The sequence below is a fragment of the Camelus bactrianus genome, chromosome 16 (assembly GCF_048773025.1).
Source record: "Camelus bactrianus isolate YW-2024 breed Bactrian camel chromosome 16, ASM4877302v1, whole genome shotgun sequence".
NCBI lineage: Eukaryota > Metazoa > Chordata > Mammalia > Artiodactyla > Camelidae > Camelus > Camelus bactrianus.
In genome coordinates, this window is record NC_133554.1 from 60,039,855 (window position 1) to 60,062,259 (window position 22,405).

The 22,405-nt window shown below is 45.9% G+C and overlaps 1 protein-coding gene across 6 annotated transcripts in view; it reads right to left on the bottom strand.

Moving 5' to 3' along the window:
• The window catches only part of B3GNTL1 (UDP-GlcNAc:betaGal beta-1,3-N-acetylglucosaminyltransferase like 1), a 76,585-nt gene extending 54,486 nt beyond the window's left edge, over nt 1-22,099 (bottom strand). Inside the window, exons 1-4 of one of the 6 annotated variants that reach the window (XR_012499712.1) lie at nt 21,961-22,093; nt 20,180-20,291; nt 19,977-20,076; nt 13,437-13,501 (exon numbers count right to left, since the gene is read on the bottom strand). Coding sequence is in view for 1 of the 6 variants with exons in the window: in XM_074344090.1 (XP_074200191.1) it covers nt 13,437-13,501; nt 19,977-20,076; nt 20,180-20,269 (255 nt within the window). In the remaining 5 variants the exon portion in view is untranslated. Of the gene's footprint in view, nt 1-3,148; nt 3,276-3,890; nt 3,991-13,436; nt 13,502-19,976; nt 20,077-20,174; nt 20,292-21,960 lie in introns of those variants that run through there. The other 5 variants (XR_012499711.1, XR_012499715.1, XR_012499714.1 and 2 more) reach the window with 5 other exon arrangements.
• Nucleotides 22,100-22,405: the final 306 nt, after the last annotated feature.

Consider the following 22,405-nt stretch of genomic DNA (forward strand, 5'->3'; position numbering starts at 1 on the left):
GCAAAAGGCACGTACAAAACTCCCACAGCTAACATCTTAAGTGTGCAGGACGAGATGCTCTCCCAAGACTGGAAGCAGGGAAGATACCTGCTCTTGTGACTTGTGCAGAGCACGCACAGGAGGCCTGGTCAGCACAATTGGGCAGGAAAGGAGATAAAGGGCATCCAGATTGGAAGGAAGAAGTAAAACTGCCCCAGTTTGCAGAAACCATAATTTTGTATTTGGAAAATCCTAAGGAATCCACCAAAACAAAGCAAAAAAATTACTAGAATTAATAAATAAGTTCAGCAAAATAAGAATACAAGATCAAGATACAAAAATGAATGGAATTTCTATATACTGGCATTGAACAATCTGAAAGAAAATTGAGAAAAAAAACATTCGCAATAGTATTGAAATAATAAAATACTGAGGTGTAAATTTAACAAAAGAAGGGCAAGACTTATTTGGTGAAAATGACAAAACATTGCTGAAAGAAGTCAAAGACCTAAATAAACAGACATACCATATTCATGGATGGGAAGACTCTAGTCTTCATCAAAGCAGTTCCCCCTAAACTGACCTATAGATTCAATACAATCCAAATCTACATTTCAGTTCGTTTCTTTGTAGAAATGACAAGCTGATCCTAAAATTCATCTGGAAACATGAAAGATCCAGAATGGCTGAAACAATGTTGAAAAGGGAAGACACAGGTGGAGGACTTACACTTTGTGACTTCAGAACTCATTACTGGGAAGCTACCCCAGAGGCCTGAAGATAAACACAGAGATCAGCAGAACAGGATTGAGCGCAGAGAAACACCCTCTGCGACCACGGCTGGCCTGAGGCAGTTCATGGGAAAAGGATGGTCTTTCAACAAACGCTAGGACTAGTGGGTCACCACAGGGACAAGGTAAATGCAGACCCTCACCACACACAAAAATTAATCAAAATAGATCACACACCTAAATGTAAGAGCTACAACTAAAAACTCCTACAAAAAAAATTAGGAGCAAATCTTGGTTACTTGGAATTAAGGAAAGAATTCTTAGACATGACAACAGAAGCACAAATGATAAAAAGAAAAATTTGACAAATTGGTCTTCTTCAAGATTTAAAAAACTTGGGAAGAGGAAAAATGACTATTTACATAAACAACCCAAAATAAACAACAGAGAAATGCTAAATTAAAAGTGCACAGTCTCAAAAAAAACCACATAAAATTAACACAACATTATAAACCGACTATACTTCAAGAGAAAAATCACGTAACTCTCACGTATTGTTGGTGAGAATGTAAAACGGTATAGCTACTTTGGAAAATTTTTTGGCAGTTCTTCAAAATGTTGAACATGGATTTACCATATGACCCAGCAATTCTACACCTAAGAGAACAGAAAACACCTGTCCACACAAAAACTTCTTCAGGAACGTTCAGAGCAGCACTATTCATAATAGTCAAAAAGTGTTCATCAGCTAGTAAACAGATAAACAAAATGTACATCCATACAGAGGACTATTATGCACTAATAAAAAGAAGTGAAGTGCTGACACACATTACAACCTGATGAACCCTGAAAACATGCCACGTGAGGGAAGCCAGGCACAGGGACCACACGGTGTACATTCCATTTGCAGGAAGTGTCCAGAACCGGCAACCCGTAGAGGCAGATAGGAGGTTAGTGGTTGCCAGGGGCTGGGAGTCAGGGGAATGAGGAGTGATGACAAACAGGTTCGGGGTTTTGTTTTGTGGTGATGGAAATGCTCTAAAATTAGATCATGGTGATGGCTGCATAACACTGTGAATATACCAAAAACCACTGGATTGTACACTTTATTTGGGTGGAAGTTTTATGTGAATTCTATCTCAATAGAGTTTTTAAAAATGTTTATTGAAGAATCAAATACCAAGGAATTAATTTAACAAGGGACTGTAAGTCCTCTACTATGAAAACTGTTCGTGTCTATTACGATAAATTAAAGAAGAACTGAATAAGTTAATGGACATATATTTATTGTTAGGAAGACTCAAGTCTACTATTGTAAAGAAGTTAGTTCTCAATTGATCTGTAGATTCAATATAATTCCAATCAAAATTCTCATGAGGGATTTTGTGAAAATTAACAAAATTACTCTGATATTTCTATTAGAATACAAAAAGTTTTTTTAAATAGCGGAAAACATTAAGTTGATGAACAAGAGGACATACAGCATCAGATCATACTATGTTCCATAAAGCTGCACTGTGGTACCAGCAGACAAAGGACAGACCAATAACCCAACTGAACAGAACACAGAGGCAGAAATGGGCCTCATGCACAGCATGCAGAGCTCATACACATCAACCAGCATATGCCTGCACACTGCTGGAGGGAGAGCAGACCCACCAGCTACTGGGAAACTGTGCACGGCACACTAGGATGCGCCAGCCGCACCTGTACGTGCACCAGAAGACATGCACAAGCATTACTCAGACCCCCAGAAGCCCAAACAGCAGAATGGATCAATGGGATAAATATTCATACAGTGGAATACTACACAGCAACAAAAAGGAGCAGACTCCTGATACACACGATAAAGTGGACTAATCTCCAACACGTAACATTGTGTGACGTCACCCAGGCATAGAACACCTAACAAAATACATAAAGTCAGAAGAACTGACTGGAGGTGTTAGTGTTCCAGCTGCCTTGTGGAGACGAGGAGGGAGTTACTGACAAGGAGCAGGAGGGCGTGGGAGGTGCGGGCCCTACTGCACTCCTGCACCTGACACACGGCCGCACTGCAGTCTTCAGTCTCCCATAACTCAACGTGTTCAGTATGCATGGTGAACTTAAACAGAAGTAAGCAAAAGCAATTCCAAGTAGGGTTTACATCAAAATACAAAAGGTAAAAAAGAAATAAAGCATCTGGAACATAAAAGAACACCTTCAAGGCCTTAAAATAGGAGAAAGTATCTCATGACAAAGACAAAAAGCACAAACACAAAGGACCATAAAGGACAAGATGACTAAATTGAAGGGCCTCAAAATGAAGGCTTCTGTTCATTGACAGCTTTCAGAGAGTGAAGAGACAAGCCACAGACTGGGTGAAGCCAGACACGGCAGATAACACATGGTTCTGTTTGTTAGAAAAATCCCCACACAGGCAGGATAATGTTTATTACCTCTGGGTAGGGACAAGACAGGGACTTCGGTGGCGCTCTTCTCTGTGGTGGCTGCAGAAGTACCAGCTGCATGGGAACTTACCGACCTGCACGTTTGTGTTTCATGTGCTTCTCTGTGTGTATTCTTCTTCACAATGTAAAAGATGAAATAAACAAAAGTCTGAACAGGACCAGGACTGTCACTAGAACCACCTCTGTCTGACGCTGGCCAGGGGTCCGCACAGCACGCGGGCCAGGAACAAGGACTACAGGCACGTGCCCCAGAGAGAAAGAGGCAGAGTCTTTAGTCCCAGGTGCTGTGATCACTTCCTAGCGAGTTCTCATACTAAGAACAAAAACAAGACAGACAAAACCAACCAGAACTAGCACGGTGACTTAGTATATTTATAGCAATAAAACTAGGAGATGAATGTTTAATACCATTTTCAATAGCATCAAACCTCATAAAATACTTGGGATGTATTTTGTTAAACTTATGTAAGACCTGTATACTAGAAACTATAAAAGATTTCTGAGAGAAATTTAAGAAGGCCCAAATAAACTAAGAGATACACCATGTTTATGGATTAGAAGATTCGATAATGTTAAGATCTCCGAGCAGATCTGTAAATTCAATGCGATTCCAATAAAAATCCAAGCAGGCTTGACAGGTTGATTCTCAAATTTTTCAGAAATTCAGAAGACCTAAACAAATTTGGAACAGCTCTGAAAAGGAAGAATAAATTTGGAGGACTTACAATACCTGATTTTTTTCAGTAAGACGACACTAGCTTTATCACTACAGCTGCTCCAGGAATCAAGACAGCAGGGAGTGTTGGTACAGAGACAGGCACCAAGAGCACCTGAACAGAACAGAGCCAGACAGGAAATGGGTCTATGCTTTTAGTTACTTGATTTTCAACAAAGGTGCCAAGGAAATTCAGTAATGCTAAAACCACCAGGTAACACGTGGGAAAAAATTATTCTCACCCTCTACTTTATACCATACCCCAAAATTAACTTAAATTAGATAACAGATTTAAATGTACAAGATAAAACTGTAAAACTTCTAGGAGAAAACAGAGAATAAAATCTTGGCGTAGAAAAAGATTTCTTAGGTTTTTAAGATGGGACACAAAAAGCACAAATCTCAAAGGGAAAAACTGATGAAATGGCCTTTATCAAAATCAACAACTTCTGTTCCTCAAAAGGCACTTTTAGGAAATAAAGTAAGTAAAAAGGCAAGCCATACACTGGGAGAAAGAATTGTATACAGAATTTTTTAAAAGTCATAAAATTCAATATTAAGACAAACAAATTAATAAAAAAGTCAGAAGATGTGAAGAAGACACTTCACACAGGAACGCAGATGCATGATCAGTGAGCGCCCAAATGACAGTTCCACACATTGAGTCATCAGGGAAATGCAAACTAAAACAATGAGACAGAGCTACAAGCACATCACAAAGGCTCAGCTTTGAAAGACAGATAGTTTCAAGTGCTGTAAGAACACAGAACCACTGGAACTCTCATTCACTGCTGGTGGGAGTGTAACATGCGTCATCCTCTGTGCAAAACAGTTTTGAAGTTTCTTATAAAGTTTAACTTACATGTTTTATACCACCCATCATTTCTGCCCCTAATATTTACCCATGAGCAGTGAACACATATGACCACACTAAGACCTGTACCCAAATTTCCACAGCATCTTTACTCATAATAGCCAAGCACTGAAAGTAATCCAAATGTCCATCAATGGATGACTATGTAAACAATTTGTGGTTTATCCATGCATTGGAATACACTACTGAGCAGTAAAAAAAACTAAATTACTGGTGTAAGTAACAACATGGAATATCAAAAACATTATGCTAAGGGGGAAAAAAAAGCTAACCACAAGAGTGTCTACTGTATGATTCCATTTATATAACGTTCTAGAATGGGGTGGGGGGAGCTAATCCACTGAAAGAACAGATAATTAGATTGTTAACCTAAAGAAATCAGATTTATAGTTTCTTCGAGGAGCAGAGGAAATGACTACAAAGAGGCACAAGGAAATTTCTGGGGCAATGGAAGTGTTTTAAACTTGACTGAGATGGCCTTTACATGGGTATTCATTTGTCAAACTCACTCAATGTACATTTAAATGGGTGCACTTTATTATATGTAAGTAATATTCCAGTCAAGCTGCTTTTTAAAATATAATGTGCCTAGGACAGTATACTCAATATTTAGAAAAAAATTTAATCTGAGTTCACTCCATCACGCTCTTAAAAACCATTATAATTCTGGGTTTACGATACAAGCCGCATAGCAATATACCATCAGTGTTCAGTACTGCACAATACCATCACTCCCAAAATGTACTGTTTTCACCCTTCTACGTTCCCTTCCAATCCCTGTCCACATGCATACGTAACTTTCTGTAAGCTATGATCACAGCACACAAACACAAAAATAACCTAGGATCAAACATGCAATTTTAACTAAATACACACAAATTCAGGTCGTGCATTTTCCTCTGCGGACAGAGCCCCCAACAGAACCCAGAACCCTAGGGCTGCCAGCGCCCCGCCCCAGGCCCCGCCCCTCCTGGAGCCCCGCCCCTGCTCCCTGCTCTGTCTTGCGGAAGTGGAGAAGGGAATTCCCTTTAATTGGGAGATAAGACAGGAATTCCCTCCTAACAGAAGGAGGCGGCATGGAGGGCTCTGGGCAGGAGGCCACAGCTGGCACTGGCCCTGGTCCTGAGCTGGACTGGGGTCCCCCCTTCCCCCAGCCTAACTGACACCTTCTTTCCTTACAACTCTGCAGCTTCTTCTCTGCAAGTCTACCCAGGCTGCGGCTGCTGCGGGCTCTGCAGGGCAGGGTCCGTGCCCGCGCCCCTCCCCGCTCGGGCGCAGGACACCGCGTGCTCACGTGGGGTTTGGTGAGACAGAAGGACGGGGAAAGGAGCAACAGGAAGTGCCGGGCACCGTGATGGACAAGATGACCAGAGGCGCTCTGGCCTCGGGAAGGCTAAAGATTGAGCACCTGAAACAGCACAGTCCAGCGGCACAGTTGGGAGAAATGCAAGTTCTCAAGTGGGGATCACCTAAGGCCCACGCAGCCCGGCTTGGGGCCCGTTGAGGCCGAATCCGCCCTGTGATCTGGCTTCTGTACCTGCAGGAGGCCCCCAGTCTCCAATGTGTCCTACAAGCTCTCATCCCCCTTTCCTAAGCCTTGAAATGAAAACACTTTGTACAAACAAAAAATATTTCAAAGGCTCACGACTGTCTGAGGCATCATCTCTTTCAAAAAATGCAATCTTGTGGCACTTAGCAAGACTGAGAGCTTGCCAAGCACAACAGGTTCCGGTGTGACACAAATGGGAGTGTGTGGGCTGCCCGCGTGACCTGGCCCTGGGGGGCAGCTACAGTGCCAAGACTTCTCTGGCCTTTCTTCAACCGTTTTCTCTCTCCTGTTCAGGAAAACCCTTCTGAACGTGAGTGTCAAGAATAAGGAGTGTCTCCTCTTTCAAAGAACAGACGTGGAAGAGTCTACACACACAGATCCTCACAGGTCTGCAGCTGCCACCCAACAAGGCAGCGCCCATCCCCCACCTCAACACCAAGGGCATCCCCCGCCCCTGGGGATGCTGCCTGAGCCTCCTGGGGACAGCCATCTCTGAAATTACACAGCCCTGACCCTGAGCCCGCTGACACCCCCCAGGTCTTGGGTCTGAAACTCAAGCCCATACCTTTTCCTCAGGAAAGAAGGAGCAGACAGGAAAGTGAGTGCTGTGCGTGGGTGTGGTGTGTGTGAGTGGTGTGTGCGCCCCGATGGGCAGCAAACATCACGGGCTTTCAGGTCCAGAAGCCTGCAACTCAGCACTGTGCATGACGACGAATGCCCTCCCCTCGTACCGCACAGCGGCATCGACACACTCAAAGTAGTTGACAAAGTCTGTAAAAGAACCTGCAGGAAAAACTGGGTTTTCTATCAGTTATTTAGCTTAATGGAAGAGGAATGTTTGTTTACAATGTTGCACTGTTGAAGACAGAATGAAAAGTATAACTTTAAAATGTGGCAGAAGTACCTTTGATTTGAAAACTGAGGTTCTGCTCAACTGTAAATACGCTTAAGTGAAAATGCACAACCTCCTGCACACCCCCAGCTGTGAGATGGGGGAGAAGACGGCGGACAGTGGGGAGGGCAGTGCACGGCCCCTCCGGTCCTGGCTGCACCTCTCCTGGGGCTTCCAAACAAGCTGTCTCCCACTCAGGGGGCAACAATGCTTACCTACAGAACTAAAACTCCTAGGTGACACAGCTGGAAAAGCAGCAGCCTCCACCTGTTGCAGACCTGAGCTCACAACATTTCCCAACTGTTTTCTAAAGTTGTAGCAGGTTCTCCATAGCTGATGCCGACATTCTTTTCTGAATGAACCCATACTAAAACTGACAAGCCAAACATAAAAATCAGGTGGCGTGTGAGGCAGAGACAGGAGAAACGACTTCCTCCCCAGCCGGCAACATCTGCATTTAATAATTGACTGGCCAGTATGCCCGTCTAAATATAGTGAAAATAGCCTTATTCAGTAGTCTCGCGGTAACCACCATGCCCTATGGTCAGATGCTTTGCTCTCAAAAACCCTCAAAGTAAAGTGCATGGTCTCGTGTGCCACTCCCAGGAGGTATGTGGCGGGGGGCACTCAGTCCTTCTCCTCTGTCTCAACACTCCACCCTTTCCCCCATGCACAGGAAAGAATTAGAGCAGAAAGAGAAACAAAAACCACTAATACCTCAGTCAGTCAATATTGCTACTTACTAGCAGTTTGGAAAAAATGGTTGATACCAAAAGAGACTGAAATCACTTCAAAGTCATTTAAAAGATCTCCACGCCTCCACGCCCCCCCCCCCCCCATTCTACGCGGGTTCCTTCTTCCACTTCACAGAGAAAAAGAAGCCAGACAATGACGGGCATGTCCCAGGGAGACTCGGCCTGATGCAGGGGTCTGCTCTGCCCTACGTTTCTTTTCAGAGCCAAAGGTGAGCGGGGCTGGGGGCAGGGTGGACACACAGCCAAAAACACGAGGGTTCAGGACAGTCCCTCCTGAGAGCGAGAACTCCCGCCACGTGCGTGACCAGATGGCCAGGCAGCACTCCCGGCCGATTTCGGAAGGAGCCTCCCCTGGCAGGAGCTGCGGGCACCCCACGAGGACGGCGGTCTCCTTTCACCCAGCACCGTGTCCTCCACACACTCAGTCAGCTGGAAGCCAGGAGGCTCCAGAGGAAAGACTAGCAGATCCAACAGACCCTGCTAGGGCGCAGCACCGTATGCGCTTCAGAGAGACAGCCCTTCCCGCGCCTCTCCCTGCAGCCGCGGTGCCGGGCTGTCTCCCAGGCTGGCGGCCCATTGCTGCCTTAGACCGGAACACATGGGAGATGTGGTGCTGTGTGCTGTTCCCAGACCCCAGACGACCCCAGATGAACAGCAGGTGCAGGCGGGCTCTCATGGCCTCCACACCACCTTCCTGGGTCTCTCAGTGAGCAAACGTCATGTGATGACTAAACCTGCTAGGTATAAACATATGCTTGGAGGGAAAAGGGGGGACAGTCCAGGAAGCTGGCCCCACCAGGAGATGAAGACGACGCGGCCATTCCAGGTGTGGCGATAACACTCCTCGGAACACGGAAGACCAGGGCGAGCCTGATGGAAGCCTCCCACCCTCGATGTGGTCAGTGCCTGGAGAGGGTCGGGGAGGCCGGGCCGGCCTCTGCCAGTCAACACAGCCTCAACCACCTTCTGCAGCCAGACAAGCAGCCCTGCAGTGCTGGGGGCAGGGGAGGGTGGGGTGTGATTACAATGCTGCAAACACAGGGTCTGAGATCTTGTGCCTGACACCCTCCAGCTGCATCAAACACCCTCACCAACACAGCGGCCAGCCCAGAAGGCAGCAAAGGCCACAACTGCACAGGACCTTGAGGGGATGGTGGGCAGCACCCCAAGACTGACTCCCTGCTCCAGGAGTCTGCAGATCTATGGATGCCTGGGCAGGGCTGGAGGGCTCCCCCAGGAGAACTGGGGAAAAGGGCACCAGACAAGCAAGCTTCTCCTTACCCCTGAGGCTGGGAAAGAACTGGCCAGAAACCCAGGACACCTGGAACCAGGCCTCACCCAGACCCAGCAGAGCCCCTCAACCCCACCGTGGACAGAAGGGTCCCATCCCAGGAGCGGAGATCCCACACCTCCTCGCATACCTGCCGCCACCACGGCCCCCGGACAGTGTGGCCTGACCTCCGAGGTGCAGAGAGCCATAAACAAACAAAACCAACCATTAATGTAGCCAAGAGGACCTGGGCCGCAGAGTGGAGCCGCCCTCTAGAGCTGCTGGAGGAGAGAACAAAAAAGAGGAACTCTCAGAGGTGCCCCAGCACTGGAGGAACGGGAACCACGCTATCTAACTTCCAAAAGCAACGGCAGAAGCGAAGAACTGGTCACAGCTCATCACTGAACCAACGAATGGGAAGGTCCAACAGGGGAATACAAAACTACAGAGAAATGCAAACTGTAAGACCCAACGTTCGAACACGAGGGCCCCAAAGGGGAAAACAAGGTAGCAGGAAAAAGTAAGAGCCAGCATAGAAAATTTCACCTCATTTGAAAACACCTTGAGTCCGCACCTTGGAAGAGTTTGCCACAGTTCAGAAATGATTCTTGACACACACAGAAAAATCCCCAAATTCCAAGAAGATGAGAAAAATCTTACATATCTTCAGTAACAAACACATCTTAAAAACCAACAAATTCCAACGGACCGAAAACGCATGTGACAGAGCCCAACACCTGTTCACGATAAAAACTCTCAGCAAGCCGGGGACAGAGGGCCGCGCCTCGGCTTGGCACACAGCTGGCACATGGAGTGAGAGGCTGGCACCTCCTCCTCCAGATCAGAAGGTGAGGACACCTGCTCCACACTCTCAGAAGTTCCGCCAGAGCAATCAGGCACGAAAAGCAAATAAAGAGCCTCCCGCTCAGAGAGGAAGAGATGAAGGTGTCCCCATCTGCAGGCGTCATGAGTGTCCACCTAGAAAATCCTCAGGAATCTGCCCCCCAATCCTAGAACAAGTAAGTTCTGCAAGATTGACACATAAAATAATCACATTTCTACACACTAACAACAAACATGTGGGCACAGGAATTAGAGATATGACGTCCATGTGCAAATACGCCAAAGAAAATGAAATACATCAGTGCAAACTTAACAAAATAAGCACATGGTCTGTATCTTGAAAACCACAAAATGCTAGTGAAAGAAATCAAGGACCACCTAAGCAAATGCAACCGGCATCCCCCCTAAGCTCTGCAAAACCTTTCCCAGGAAAGGCCACAGACACCCCTTCCAGCAGAATTTCCTGATGACAGTGCCCAGGTCACACAGTGCAGGTCCTCTGTTCCAAGGCCAAAGGCCAGAGCCCCGCTGACCCCGGAGGGAGGCGCCAGGCTCACTCAGCATGGCACTCCTTCTGGGGGAAATCCGTGTCCTTGCGCTTTGTGCTTCTCCTGCGGGCCCAGAGTGACTGTCCCCAAGACTGCAACTTCCCAGTGAGGGGACGGGCGGCGGCCTCCTGCACACCTGAAACACCGCTGATCTTTGCGTGACCCACTTCCCTCCAGGACAAACATCCTCGGACATGTCTGGGACTGAGAGGGACAGCAAGGTCCTTGGGGATGCCTTTCCGATGTCCCTGGAAAGGCCTGCTGGCCCCCAGGCAGCAGCCGGCAGGACAGGCACCCAGACAGCACAGTCTGAAAGCCTGCGCTACAGCAGGGATTCTGAAAGTCCATCGGTGAGCAGACAGAGAAGCTCAGCACTGCACTCTCCGTGGAGACAATGTCCAACAGGGTGGCTGGGCTCCAGGACACATGTGTAGAGGTGTCCACCTCAGTCTAACTTGCCCATTTAAGCTGAACACACAAACCCAAATGCCACCCATCCATTAAACAAGTGTCCATTAACACCTGCTACCTGCCAGTCGTGTTCCAGGTGCTTCAGAAACATCAGTCCAGTCCCTCCTGCCCAGAGACAGCCTTCTGTCAGAGAGGCAGCCGATGCTGGCAACAAAGGACGCGGTGCTGAAGGTGGTGATCGATGTGCGCAGACTCCAGTGCTGGGGGGCAGCCCAGGCACAGGCCATTCCCACCACTGCGTGGAGGGCCGGGAGCAACGCTGAGGAGCTGGTGGTGGGGGGGGGACCGTGGGCCAGGCAGGGGTAGGAGAGAGACAAGGCAGGGCCAGGGGGTGAGGGAAGTACGGGGCCTGAACTCTGGCTCCCACTGTCCTTGTCGCAGCCAGTTTGCTGCCGGATCCCTTGCACTGGCTGCCATGCCCGGCACTTTCAGGCACCGACCTGCTGAACAGATAAACTCCAGCCCCAGAAGCGCACGGGAGCTGGTCTCCACCGATGTTAACACTCTTGACAAAGTATGTTCTGAATCTAAACATGGCCCCAGACTGCATCCCAGGTGGCTAACAAGTCAAAATGCAACTTGGATGCCCCAGCAAAGGGCTCCGGGGCTGAAGAGCCAGGGCCAGTGTGTGCCGGGGCCACAGACATCTTCAGCCACGTGACAGCAGCACCGCTCTCTCCCTTGGGTGAGCCCGCATGTCCCTGCGGCCTGGGAATCCCACTTCTGGGGTGAATGCAGAAGAGCTCTCCTATGTGCACAACAAGAGGCGGGTGCGAGACAGCCCACCGCCACGCCATTCACAGGGGAAGAACTCGGACCAGCCCCGCGCCCAGGTTGGGAAGTGCAGTATGTCCGCCCAGTGGGATGCTGTACCGCAGACAAAGGAATGAACTGCAGACCACAGATGAACAGAACTGAATGGAACGTCCTGAAATACACCCACGCTGGCATGGCCCACTGATTCTCATCACAGACGCTGGGACAATTCAACTGAGAAAGAGAGTCTCTTCAACACTGCAGCCCAAAACCTGTATGAAAAAACTAACCTGCTTTCTAGCACAGGAGATAAGGTGCTCAAATAAAAAAGTAAAAAACCAAGAGAATAACTTCCTTGGAAAAAGCAAAGACTTCTTAGGGAAAAAATTAACTATAAAAGAGATCAATCAATAAACTGGACTTCATAAAAATTTAAAACTGTTCATCAGAAGACACCATGAAAGCGTGAAAAGGCAAACCACAGATGGAGAGAACACATCTGACAAAGAACACGTAACCTGGGAGCCCACACCCCCAGATCCAGGAGCCCACACCCTTGGGAGCCCCACACTCCCAGACCTGGAGGAGCCCCCCACCCCAGGACCCGGGAGCCCAAGGGAAGACTGAAGACAGATAAATGTCCTTGGAGTGACTTGCAGCCACTAAAGATAAAATCTACAGGTAAGGATGCATGCACACACCAACACGTGCCCTTCTTTCACCCATCATAATCATTCACATGTCATTAAAATTATTCATAAACATAGTAATCGGCTGACATAGACTGACTGCCATTACTCTACCATCGAATATCAACTTGTTTCCATTAACTAACTTTCCATCATGATAAATAAACGCATAAATTTCAGAATTTCATGGGTTCCTAGAAGTGAAATCCAGGGGTCAAGGGCATAAGCATTTCATAAGTTTTAATACAAAATGCTAGATCATGCTGTCAATGCTGCCAGTTCACACTGAATTTCCAAACACTGAGTTATCTACATTTTTAGAGAACTCTGTTAATTTGGTTTTTAAAAGTGGTATCTCACTAATTTAATTTTTTTAATTGAAGCACAGTCAGTTACAATGTGTCAATTTCTGGTGTACAGCAGTGTCCCAGTCATGCATATATGCACATATATTCGTTCTCATATTTTCACTAATTTAACTTGTGTTTGATTACAAACGTTTCTTAGTTTGTTGTTCACATGCCTACTTTTGTGAGCCTCCATTCCTGTCCTTTCCTATTTATCTACCACTCATTTTCTTTTGTTTCCTGTTTTCTTGTGTTACCAACTTGCATGAATTATTTCTATTTAAGTACTGCACTTCTCAACAGCTTCCTAGTTTATCTTCATCTTCGTTTTCTTTTTATGTTTCTCTGCTCTGCAATTTTGTGTTTTTAAGTAACTCTATTTATCCAAAATCAGTTCCCTCATCAGGTGCTACAGCAATTAAACAGCAACAACCTATGGACCTTAACTGTTAAGTCTGAGCAAAGCATGTAACAATGATTTTCAAGAACCACACTAAAATGTAGTATCTCTTAATCATTCAAGCAGGATACATTCATACATTTTAAGTATAGCGAGGAGTTACTTACCGAATCCAAGAAGCAGAGGTAAGACCCCGAGCTCTGTGCTACTGCTTGATTTTTAGAATATCCGACTGTTTAAAAAAGAAAAGGAGAAGCTCTTTTAGAATTCAATTTTCAGTGGATTCCCTTTCATAAAATTTAGTGTGATGCACACGGTAAGAAAGCTAGGAACACTCTGTGCCACCAAGTGAAAAACCAGGTGCCTTAGAAGAAACAGCCGCAGTAAGTGCACTGATAAGACACGCACTAGGGCAGGTGTGCTCCCTGCAGGAAATAAAGCCTTGGCGGCGTCCACTGCACCTGCACGTACTGTGACCCCTGCTGCCCTGTGACAAGGTGCAGACCCCACTCCACCGAGTCGGGGCTGCCCCAGGTATCCCTCGGGGGTGAAGTTACACCACGAGGAGCGTGGATGGTCCTGGCTGCACAGTGTGGGCGCCGCTCCGACCGACAGGCACAGGGAGCAGACGTGGGGATGGCACTCGGAGCACAAGGCAGCAGATTCCCTGTGCTCCTGGAAATCAGGAGAGTGGCTGCCTCAGGGAGGGGGCTTCTGGGGCCGGTGACTTTGGCTCTTCATCTAGGTGCTGGCTGCACGGTGTGTTTAGTTTGTGAAAATTAACTGAGCTGTGCAGTGATGACAGGTGTAGTTTTCTGTATGGATTTACATTTTAATAAATGTTTTTTGGGAGGCGGGTACAGCACAGTGGTAGAGTGCATGCTTAGCATACACAAGGTGCTGGGTTCAATCCCCAGTACCCCCTCTGAAAATAAATAAATAAGTAGACCTAATTATCTCCCCACCTAAATAAACAAACAAACAAACAAACAAATAAATGTTTTTAAAAGGCAATCTCTTTCCTTCAGAGAGATTACACAGCTGAGCTGGAGAGATAAATGATAACCTCTGGTTAAATCCAAGAGCACAGTGGGAGGCACCGGGAGGCTTGTTGAGAGGAGACCCCGACAGGGGGCAAGCGAGGGGACGTGAGCTTAAATGGAGAGAGCACGGTGCAGGCACAGGTCCTGGGGGGAACTGGGTGTGAGCAGCACGGGGGCACCAGGTGGTCAGGGCAAGTGAGCACCAGCCAGCTTCCAGGAAGGGCCAGCCAGGAAAGGGTTCCAAATAAGGAATGCAGCAGAAATTAACACTAAGTGAGCTCAGTCAGGTGCTGAGGGCAGGACAGATCAGAGAAGGCACTTGACCCAAACAGAGGGGTCTGCAGGGACTCGTGGGGCACACTCCCACCTTCCCTCAAAAAGAAGTCCTGACACCTGAATCGCGTAACAGACACATTCAGATTTGGTGCCTCCAAGACAAGTCACACAAAGGAGAACAGGAGTGTGCAGAGTTAAAACGGTAACTCCCTCTTCCTCAAAGCTGAGATACCATGAAGAATGTCGTCATGGGGCCCAGGGGACACTGGCAAAGTGTCTGCCTCAGAGCAGGAGGAGAAGGCAGGTCCCTCCTGTCACTCAGCCACTCTCTGGAGCAAACAACACTTCAGCCAGAAGTAAGAATCTCAGTGCACACTCAGGTCACCAGAGGGTGTGACCAGAGCAGAGCCTTCGGCATCAATCCGAGAGCTTGCTCAACCCAGATCAGTCAGCAGGATGGCTGCAGATTTCAAAGAACCACAGGTACAACAAGCAGGAGAGCGAAACGTACAGCCTGGCCCCTGAGCCCCGGGGGAGGCTGAATCTCCATCATCACCGACAAGCAGGGCAGGCCCAGCAGAAGAGCTCAGGGGTTTCAGAAAACGGGAAGAGACTTTCCACAATCACACTGAAATCAACCGGAGTTCTGTCTAAAAAGTGGCTTTATTAGTGCTGGGCTTTAGAAGAGGAGAAATTGAACCCAAGAGTCTGGGTAATGAAGGAAAGGGCACCTACCAAGGAAGCGGGAAGGTTCTCACGACGAATCTTGTGTTTGGCAAAGATAAGGAATTTGCTTTAATATTACTGCCTTGAAAAGTCAAATGTTTGTGCCAGGGCCTGATGTTTGGGGAGGCCCGTGTCTTTGTGAGGGAGTCTGTTGTCATGGCCACAGCAGGAAAAACTCCCGCCTTGGTGTGATATTAACATTCCTCACTCTTGGAGAGAAGAGGGGGATTGTGCTTTATTTCAGTTTTAGCAAGCGACCACATTATTAAGAAATGCTTGGCTCTGTTACGATATGAAATAATAGCAAGTGAATCCTAATCCAATTTAAACACCCAGCACTCCCGAAAATAGACACTTTGGATCAATGTTATCCAATAGTCGATATAATTCTTCCTACTTAAGAAAACATTGTTACAGGAAAATACGTCCTGGCAGACATAATCAAATTAACTCCACTGCCTTTCTGTGTAACACAGGAGTCCATGAAGTCGCCTCATCCAACTTCAAAGAAGCGGCAGATGACTTCATTTCTCCACAATATTACGACTTATTTTCTTGTTACTAATAGAACGTGTACAGATGTGGCTCTAGTTATATGTGACCTATAAAAAGTGTTTTACAAAAGACAAAACTTGTTTTTAAGGTGGAGATTAGACAAGCCGTCACAACAGTCATCAAAATGCCTTCAATTTACTTTCATTCAACTATGGAAGATATTATCCATCTTAAAGAATATTTTGAAAGGGTGTTCACAGTAGTTTCAAAAACCACAATTTGTTTACACACAACAGAACCAAGCTGAAGTAGATGTTCTAAGAATAACTGATTTATAAAAAAATTTCCTATTTCAAACAAACTAAAGATAATGAAAACAAGGAATAATTAAGGGAAAATACATATCAGAAAGATTATTCACCATAACCAAGTGATGAAGTAATGAAGGGTGGTTCAAACACAAAATCCATGTAATACAGCACCTAAACAGAATTGAAGGAAAAAAAAAAACCATGATCATCTCAATTGACACAGAAAAAAGACTGGACAAAATCCCCTTTCATGACAAAGAAAAGCAGTCAACAAACTAGGAATAGAAGGGAACTTCCTCGGCATGATAAAGGGTATTTGTAAAAATCCAAGCTAACATCACACTCCGCGGTGAAATATCACAAGCTTCCCCTAAGACCAGGATCAGGACAAGGATGTCTCCTTTCCCCACTTCTATTTAACACTGTACCAGAAGTTCTAGCCAGAGCAATTAGGCAAGAAAAAGAAATGAGGGCTCTAAATTAGAGATGAAAAAGTAAAACTACCCCTCGTTGCAGATGACATGATCTTAAATACAGAAAGCCCTAGAAACTCACACACACACACAAAACTATCAGAGCTAACGAATAAGTTCAGCAAAGTTGCAGGATCAACATGCAGAAAAATCAGTTGTTTTTCTCTAAACTAACAATGAACAGTCTGAGAAGGAAATTAAGAAAATAATTCAATTTATAATAGCATCAAAAAGAATAAAATGCTGAGAGTTAACTTAACCAAAGAGGCAAAAGACTTGTACATTGTCAGTTGTAAAAGAAACTGATGAAAGAAACTGAAGAAGACCTAAATACCTAAATCAATGAAAAGACATTCTGCATTCACAGACTGGAAGACTGAATATTGTTAAAATGTGAATACTCCCCAAATAGACCTACAGATCCAATGCTATCCCCATCAGAATCCCAATGGTCTTTTTTGCAGAAATGGAAAAATTGAACCTAAAATTCACATGAAATTCCAAAGAATCTCAAATGGTCAAAACAATTTTGAAAAAGGAAAACAACATTGGAAAACTTACACTTCCCAGTATCAAAACTTACCACAAAGCTATGGTAATCAAAATAGTGCAGTACTGCATAAGAATAGAGTCCAAAAATGAACCCACACATTTACAGTCAACTGCTCTTCACAAAGGTACCAAGACTTTCAATGGAGAAAGAACAGTCTTTCAAACAAATGGTGTTGGAAAACCTTAATATCCAGATGCAAAAGAATGGAGTTAAATCTTACCTCATACCACACACGAAAATGAACTAAAAGTGGACAAAAGACCTACACAGAAGATCTCAACTTTTTCAAGAAAACAGAGAAGTAAGTCTTCATGACCTGGAGCTGGCAACAGTTTCTTAGATATGACACCAAAAGCACATGTAACAACGAAAAAACTGGATTTCATCAAAATTAACATTTTAGTGCATCATAAGGTTACATACAGGAGAGTGAAAAGACAACACACAGCATGGGAGAAAGTATTTGCAAATTAAATACCTGGTAAGGGTCTAGTATTCAGAATACATAAAGAACTCTTACAGTTCAACAACAAAAGACAAATAATTCAATTTAAAAATGGGCAGAGGACTTGAATAGACATTTCTCCAAAGAAGATATACAAGTGGCCAAAAAGCACACAAAAAGAGGCTCAGTATCATTTAGTCATTAGGGAAATGCAAATCAAAACCACAATGAGAAACCACCTCATACCCACTAGGATGGCTACAATCAAAAAAACAGAAAATAGGAAGTGTCAGTGAAGATGCAGAGAAACTGGAATCCTCATACACTGCTGGTGGCAACGTAAAATGGTGCAGCTGGTGTGGAAAGCTGTTTGGCGGTACCTCAATGTGCTAAACGCAGAATTACAATATGACCCAGTGATTCGCCTAAAATGTATATACCCAAAGGAACTGAAAACCCGTGTTCAAACAAAAATTTGCACACGAATGTGCATACTAGCACTCTTCACAACAGCCAAAAGGTAGAATGGCCCCAATGTCCTTCAACTGATGAGTGGATAAACAAAATGTGTGTCTCTATTCAACTGAATATTATTCTCTCAGAAACAGGAATAGAGTATTAATACATGCTACAATGAGAACCTTAAAAACATCAAGCAAATGAAACAAGCCCGTCACAAAAGAGCACACATATATGATTCCATTCAGATGAAATGCCCCAAATAAAGTAAATCAGTGGTTGCACAGGGTTGGGGGGAACAGCAGGGTGCGGAAGGTGACAACCAAGGGATACAGGGCTCCTTTCCGAGGGGATGGAAGTGCTCTAAAACTGACTGAGGTGGCGGTCGCACACATCTGTGAATACACTAAAAACACTTCACTGTATACTTTGACAGGTGAACTGTATGGTATGCCAAACATATCTCAATAAAGCTGCTATAAAATATAATACAAAAGAAGGCAAAAAAGAGGAAAATGGAATGAAGAACAGACGTAATGAATATAAAACTAACAGCAAGAAGACAGACTCATCCCTAACCGTATCAATAACCACGTCACAGGTAACTAATGTAAACACCTCAGTTAAAAGGCAGAGATTGTCAGATTGGATTAAAAAAGCAAGATCTATATGCTGTCTACAAGAATCTATAAGGGAGAAGGTATCCTTTCAACACAAAGACAGGAATAGGTTAAAAGTAAAAATGATAGAGAAGATATACTATGCTAACACTAGTCAAAATAAAGCCAGAGCATTTTATATTAATATCAAAGAAAGTACATTTCAGAGCAAAGAATATTACCAGAAATTAAGAGGGTATTCATAGTGGTGAGGGGGTCAGTTCTTCTTAGCAATCTCAAATGAACAGAGTTTCAAAATACACGAAGCCAAAAATGACAGAACCACAAGGAAGAACAGACAAATCTGCAGTTATAGCTGGAGGTTTCCACACACCCTCAGTAACTGACAGAGCAAGGAGATCCCAAATCAGCAAGGATATGGCAGATTTCAACAAGACTGTCCCCAGCTTGACTTGATTTACATTTATAGAAAACTCCGCCCCACACCAGCAGGTCCGCAACCTTCCTAAGTGCACACGGAGCATCTGCCCGGACAGGCCATGTGCTGGGCCACAACATAAATCTCACTAAATTTAAAAGATTCAAATAAAAAAGTATGTTCTCTTACTTCAGAGGAATTAAATTAGAAATGAATAACAGATACCTGGAAAATTCTTCAAATATTTGGAAACTAAATAATATATATCTAAATAACCCATAAATCAAATAAGAAAACAATGGGGAAATTAGAAGGTATTTTGAAACTGAATGAAAACAAAAACATGTCAGAATTTGTGGAACGTTGCTGAAGCAGAGGGGAATTTATACCATTAAATGCCTTGTAGAAAAGAAGGAACATCTCAAACCAACGACCTGAGCTTCCACCTTAAGAATTACAAAAAGAACAAATGAAACCCAAAGCAAGCAAAAGAAAGAAGATAAATACAGTTCATAGTGAAAACAGGAAACAGACAAAATAGAAAAAAGAAAAATAATATATAAAATCAAAGAAACCAGAAGATTTTTTTTAACGGACTAAAACAAATCTAATGCCATGAGAAAAGAATTTTAAGAATTGGAGGTGACCAACAATGACCAATCACACCAGGAATAAAAACACCCAACAGCTTTTTCTTGGGCTGAATAAGTAATGGAGAAGTGGTCGGCATACAGACCTCACAGGTCTGCTTGGTCCCTAACAGGTGGTGAACTGAAGCATCTCTCAGGATACTTCTCCCCAGGACTTGAACTTGCAACTCTGTAAGTGCATAAACTGACAAGACACCGTACATTAAAGCCGAACAACAGACTAAACATGGTTACTGACCTCCTCGGGGGGAAGGAGAGTCGTGCCCTCCAATGACCACGAGGATGCCGGAACCCTCTAGCTCCTCTTTCCATCTTTCAATGATAGTCATGGACTTGTCCTGAAAGCACGAGGGTTGGCAGGTCAGGAAACTTCCCTCTGAACAATCCAAGGTGACTTACACTACGGCTAAATCACCAACAGGAAGTTCAGAAATACCTTACTGGCATCATTGAAAATGGAGAGCTCCAAGGAGCCTTCGAAGTCCTGCTGCAGAACAGACCTGAGGCATTCGTCCAACCACGGTTCAGCATTGTGGACTGGGAGGATGACAGACTGGAATCCAAAACAAACAGACTGACAAACAAGTGTGAACATGGAATTCCCTCCCATGGCTCCGATCTGCCTCCCATTCCCACCCGCACCAGGCTCACTCCCACGGGCGAGGCCTGACTTTCAGAACGACCCAGAATAAGGCTCCCAGGGAAGGAGAACAGCCTGACAAACAGAAGGTGCCTGTGCCTCCTCTCCATAAGACTATGTCTTAGAGCTCCCTGAATTGGTCTTTTGATACTCTGAAAAGGAAAAAAAATTCTGAAAGGCATCAAAAATTTTCCCAATTCAATGGCAAATTCATGTGTTTTCCAATCTGTGGTCAGAAACATCCTTTTGGTTGAAACAAGCATCAGTGTATCTTCAAATCCACTCATGAGAGTAACTGATTGGTCCTTTTCTTGAGAAGATAAGCATTTTCAGCAAACCATGATGTTAGAGAAACTGCAACAAAGACACTGTTTTGAGCACCCCTACAGGTGCCTCCACCAAGTATGAGGGCCGGCTGGGGCAGACTGGGGAAGTGAGTGACTTGGCTCTCCTTCTTCGCTCTACTCAGGCTGGGACAGTTTGGTGCTGTCCTTTTCTCATAGGGCCCACAGAAAAATTCCTAAAGTGTATGGTGTACAACCAGTGAGACCTGACTGCCAACAAAACAACTGATTACAGATTTGTCTTAATTTTGTACATCACCACATTAAGCAATACAGAATACCCAAAGATAGGAATTACAGTCTGCCGCACCCTTGAGTTTACACCCTCACGGAGTGTGGACAGATTCCTAAGTAAGAAAACAGAAACACAGGCCATCCAGGTGAGTGTGCGTACACGTGTACGTATGCGTGCATACACGTGAACATACACACACGTATATGTGTGCATGTTATATATCTATGCAAAACACAGATGGGATTTTTAAATGCTAAGTCTGAATATGGCTTTGGAAAACTGAGATATAACTAATGAAGTACAGTTCAGTCACCTTTACTCTGAGGCTGTGACTCAACAATGACATCTCTTCCTGCATTTCTGTTATTTATTCACAAAAGTAGTTCCCTAATTCACTTACATATTTATTTTACTATGGAATTATTTTTAAAGAAAAAGAAAAAAGGGAAGAATATTTTTACTGTTCTCAAGATCTACAATAGAAAACTTAATGTGAATTTCTGCCGAAGGTGAGCTTTGATTAATCTCTGTCCACACTCTGGCTGGTGCCTAAACGTTGCTTTGGGCAGAGATCCTCATAGGCAACCCAAGAGAAGTGGTGCAGGGGAAATGAGCACCCAGAGCAGGTCGGAGGGGAGACGGGACCCAGAGGGACCCAGAGCGGGGAGAGGGGAGAGGGATGGAGGCGAGGGGGACGGAGGAGAGAGGGGAGGACAGAGGAGAGAGGGACTGAGGGGAGGGGACGGAGGGGAGAGGACGGAGAAGAGGAGGACCGAGGAGTGACGACGGAGGGGCGAGAATGGAGGGGAAAGGATGGAGGGGAGAGGGACTGAGGGAGGAGGAGGGAGGGGGAGGCCGGCGGGGAGAGGACAGAGGGGAGAGCCGCACGTGGCACCCGGAGGAAGACGAGTGCCGAGGAGGCCGCGCAGACGGAGGGAGGCGGGGAGCGGAGGGTAAGGAGAGGAGGGCGGGAGGGCGGAGCGGCCCCGCGGCCGGCACCTACCACTTGGGCGGGGGCGCGGGCCGGGCCGGGGGCGGCGGCTGGGTCCCCTCGGGCCTCCATGGCCGCGCGCTCCTTGGGCCGCCCCGCCCACCTCGGCCTACGGCGCGTGCGCGGGCGGCTCGCGGGAGGCGGGGGCCACATCCGAGCGCCCCCTATTGGCGCAGAGGGACGTCGATCTCCGGTTGGCGCCGAGGAGGCGGGACCGGCGGGCAGTGAGAGGCGCGGGCTAGAGCGGCGGGAGGAACGTCCGGCCCAAGCGAGGGATCCAGTCGGCCGTGAGGTCCTCAGGGAGGCCAGTGGTTGGGAAACCCCGGGTCGTGGGAGGGCGCTGCGCCGTCCTGTGGGTTCCGCCTGCGCCGCCCGGCCCGTCTGGGTCACAGACACCACCGCCTGAGCCAGCGTTAAGTGCAGATCATTCTGCAAACCGGCAATTCCAGCAAAGCAA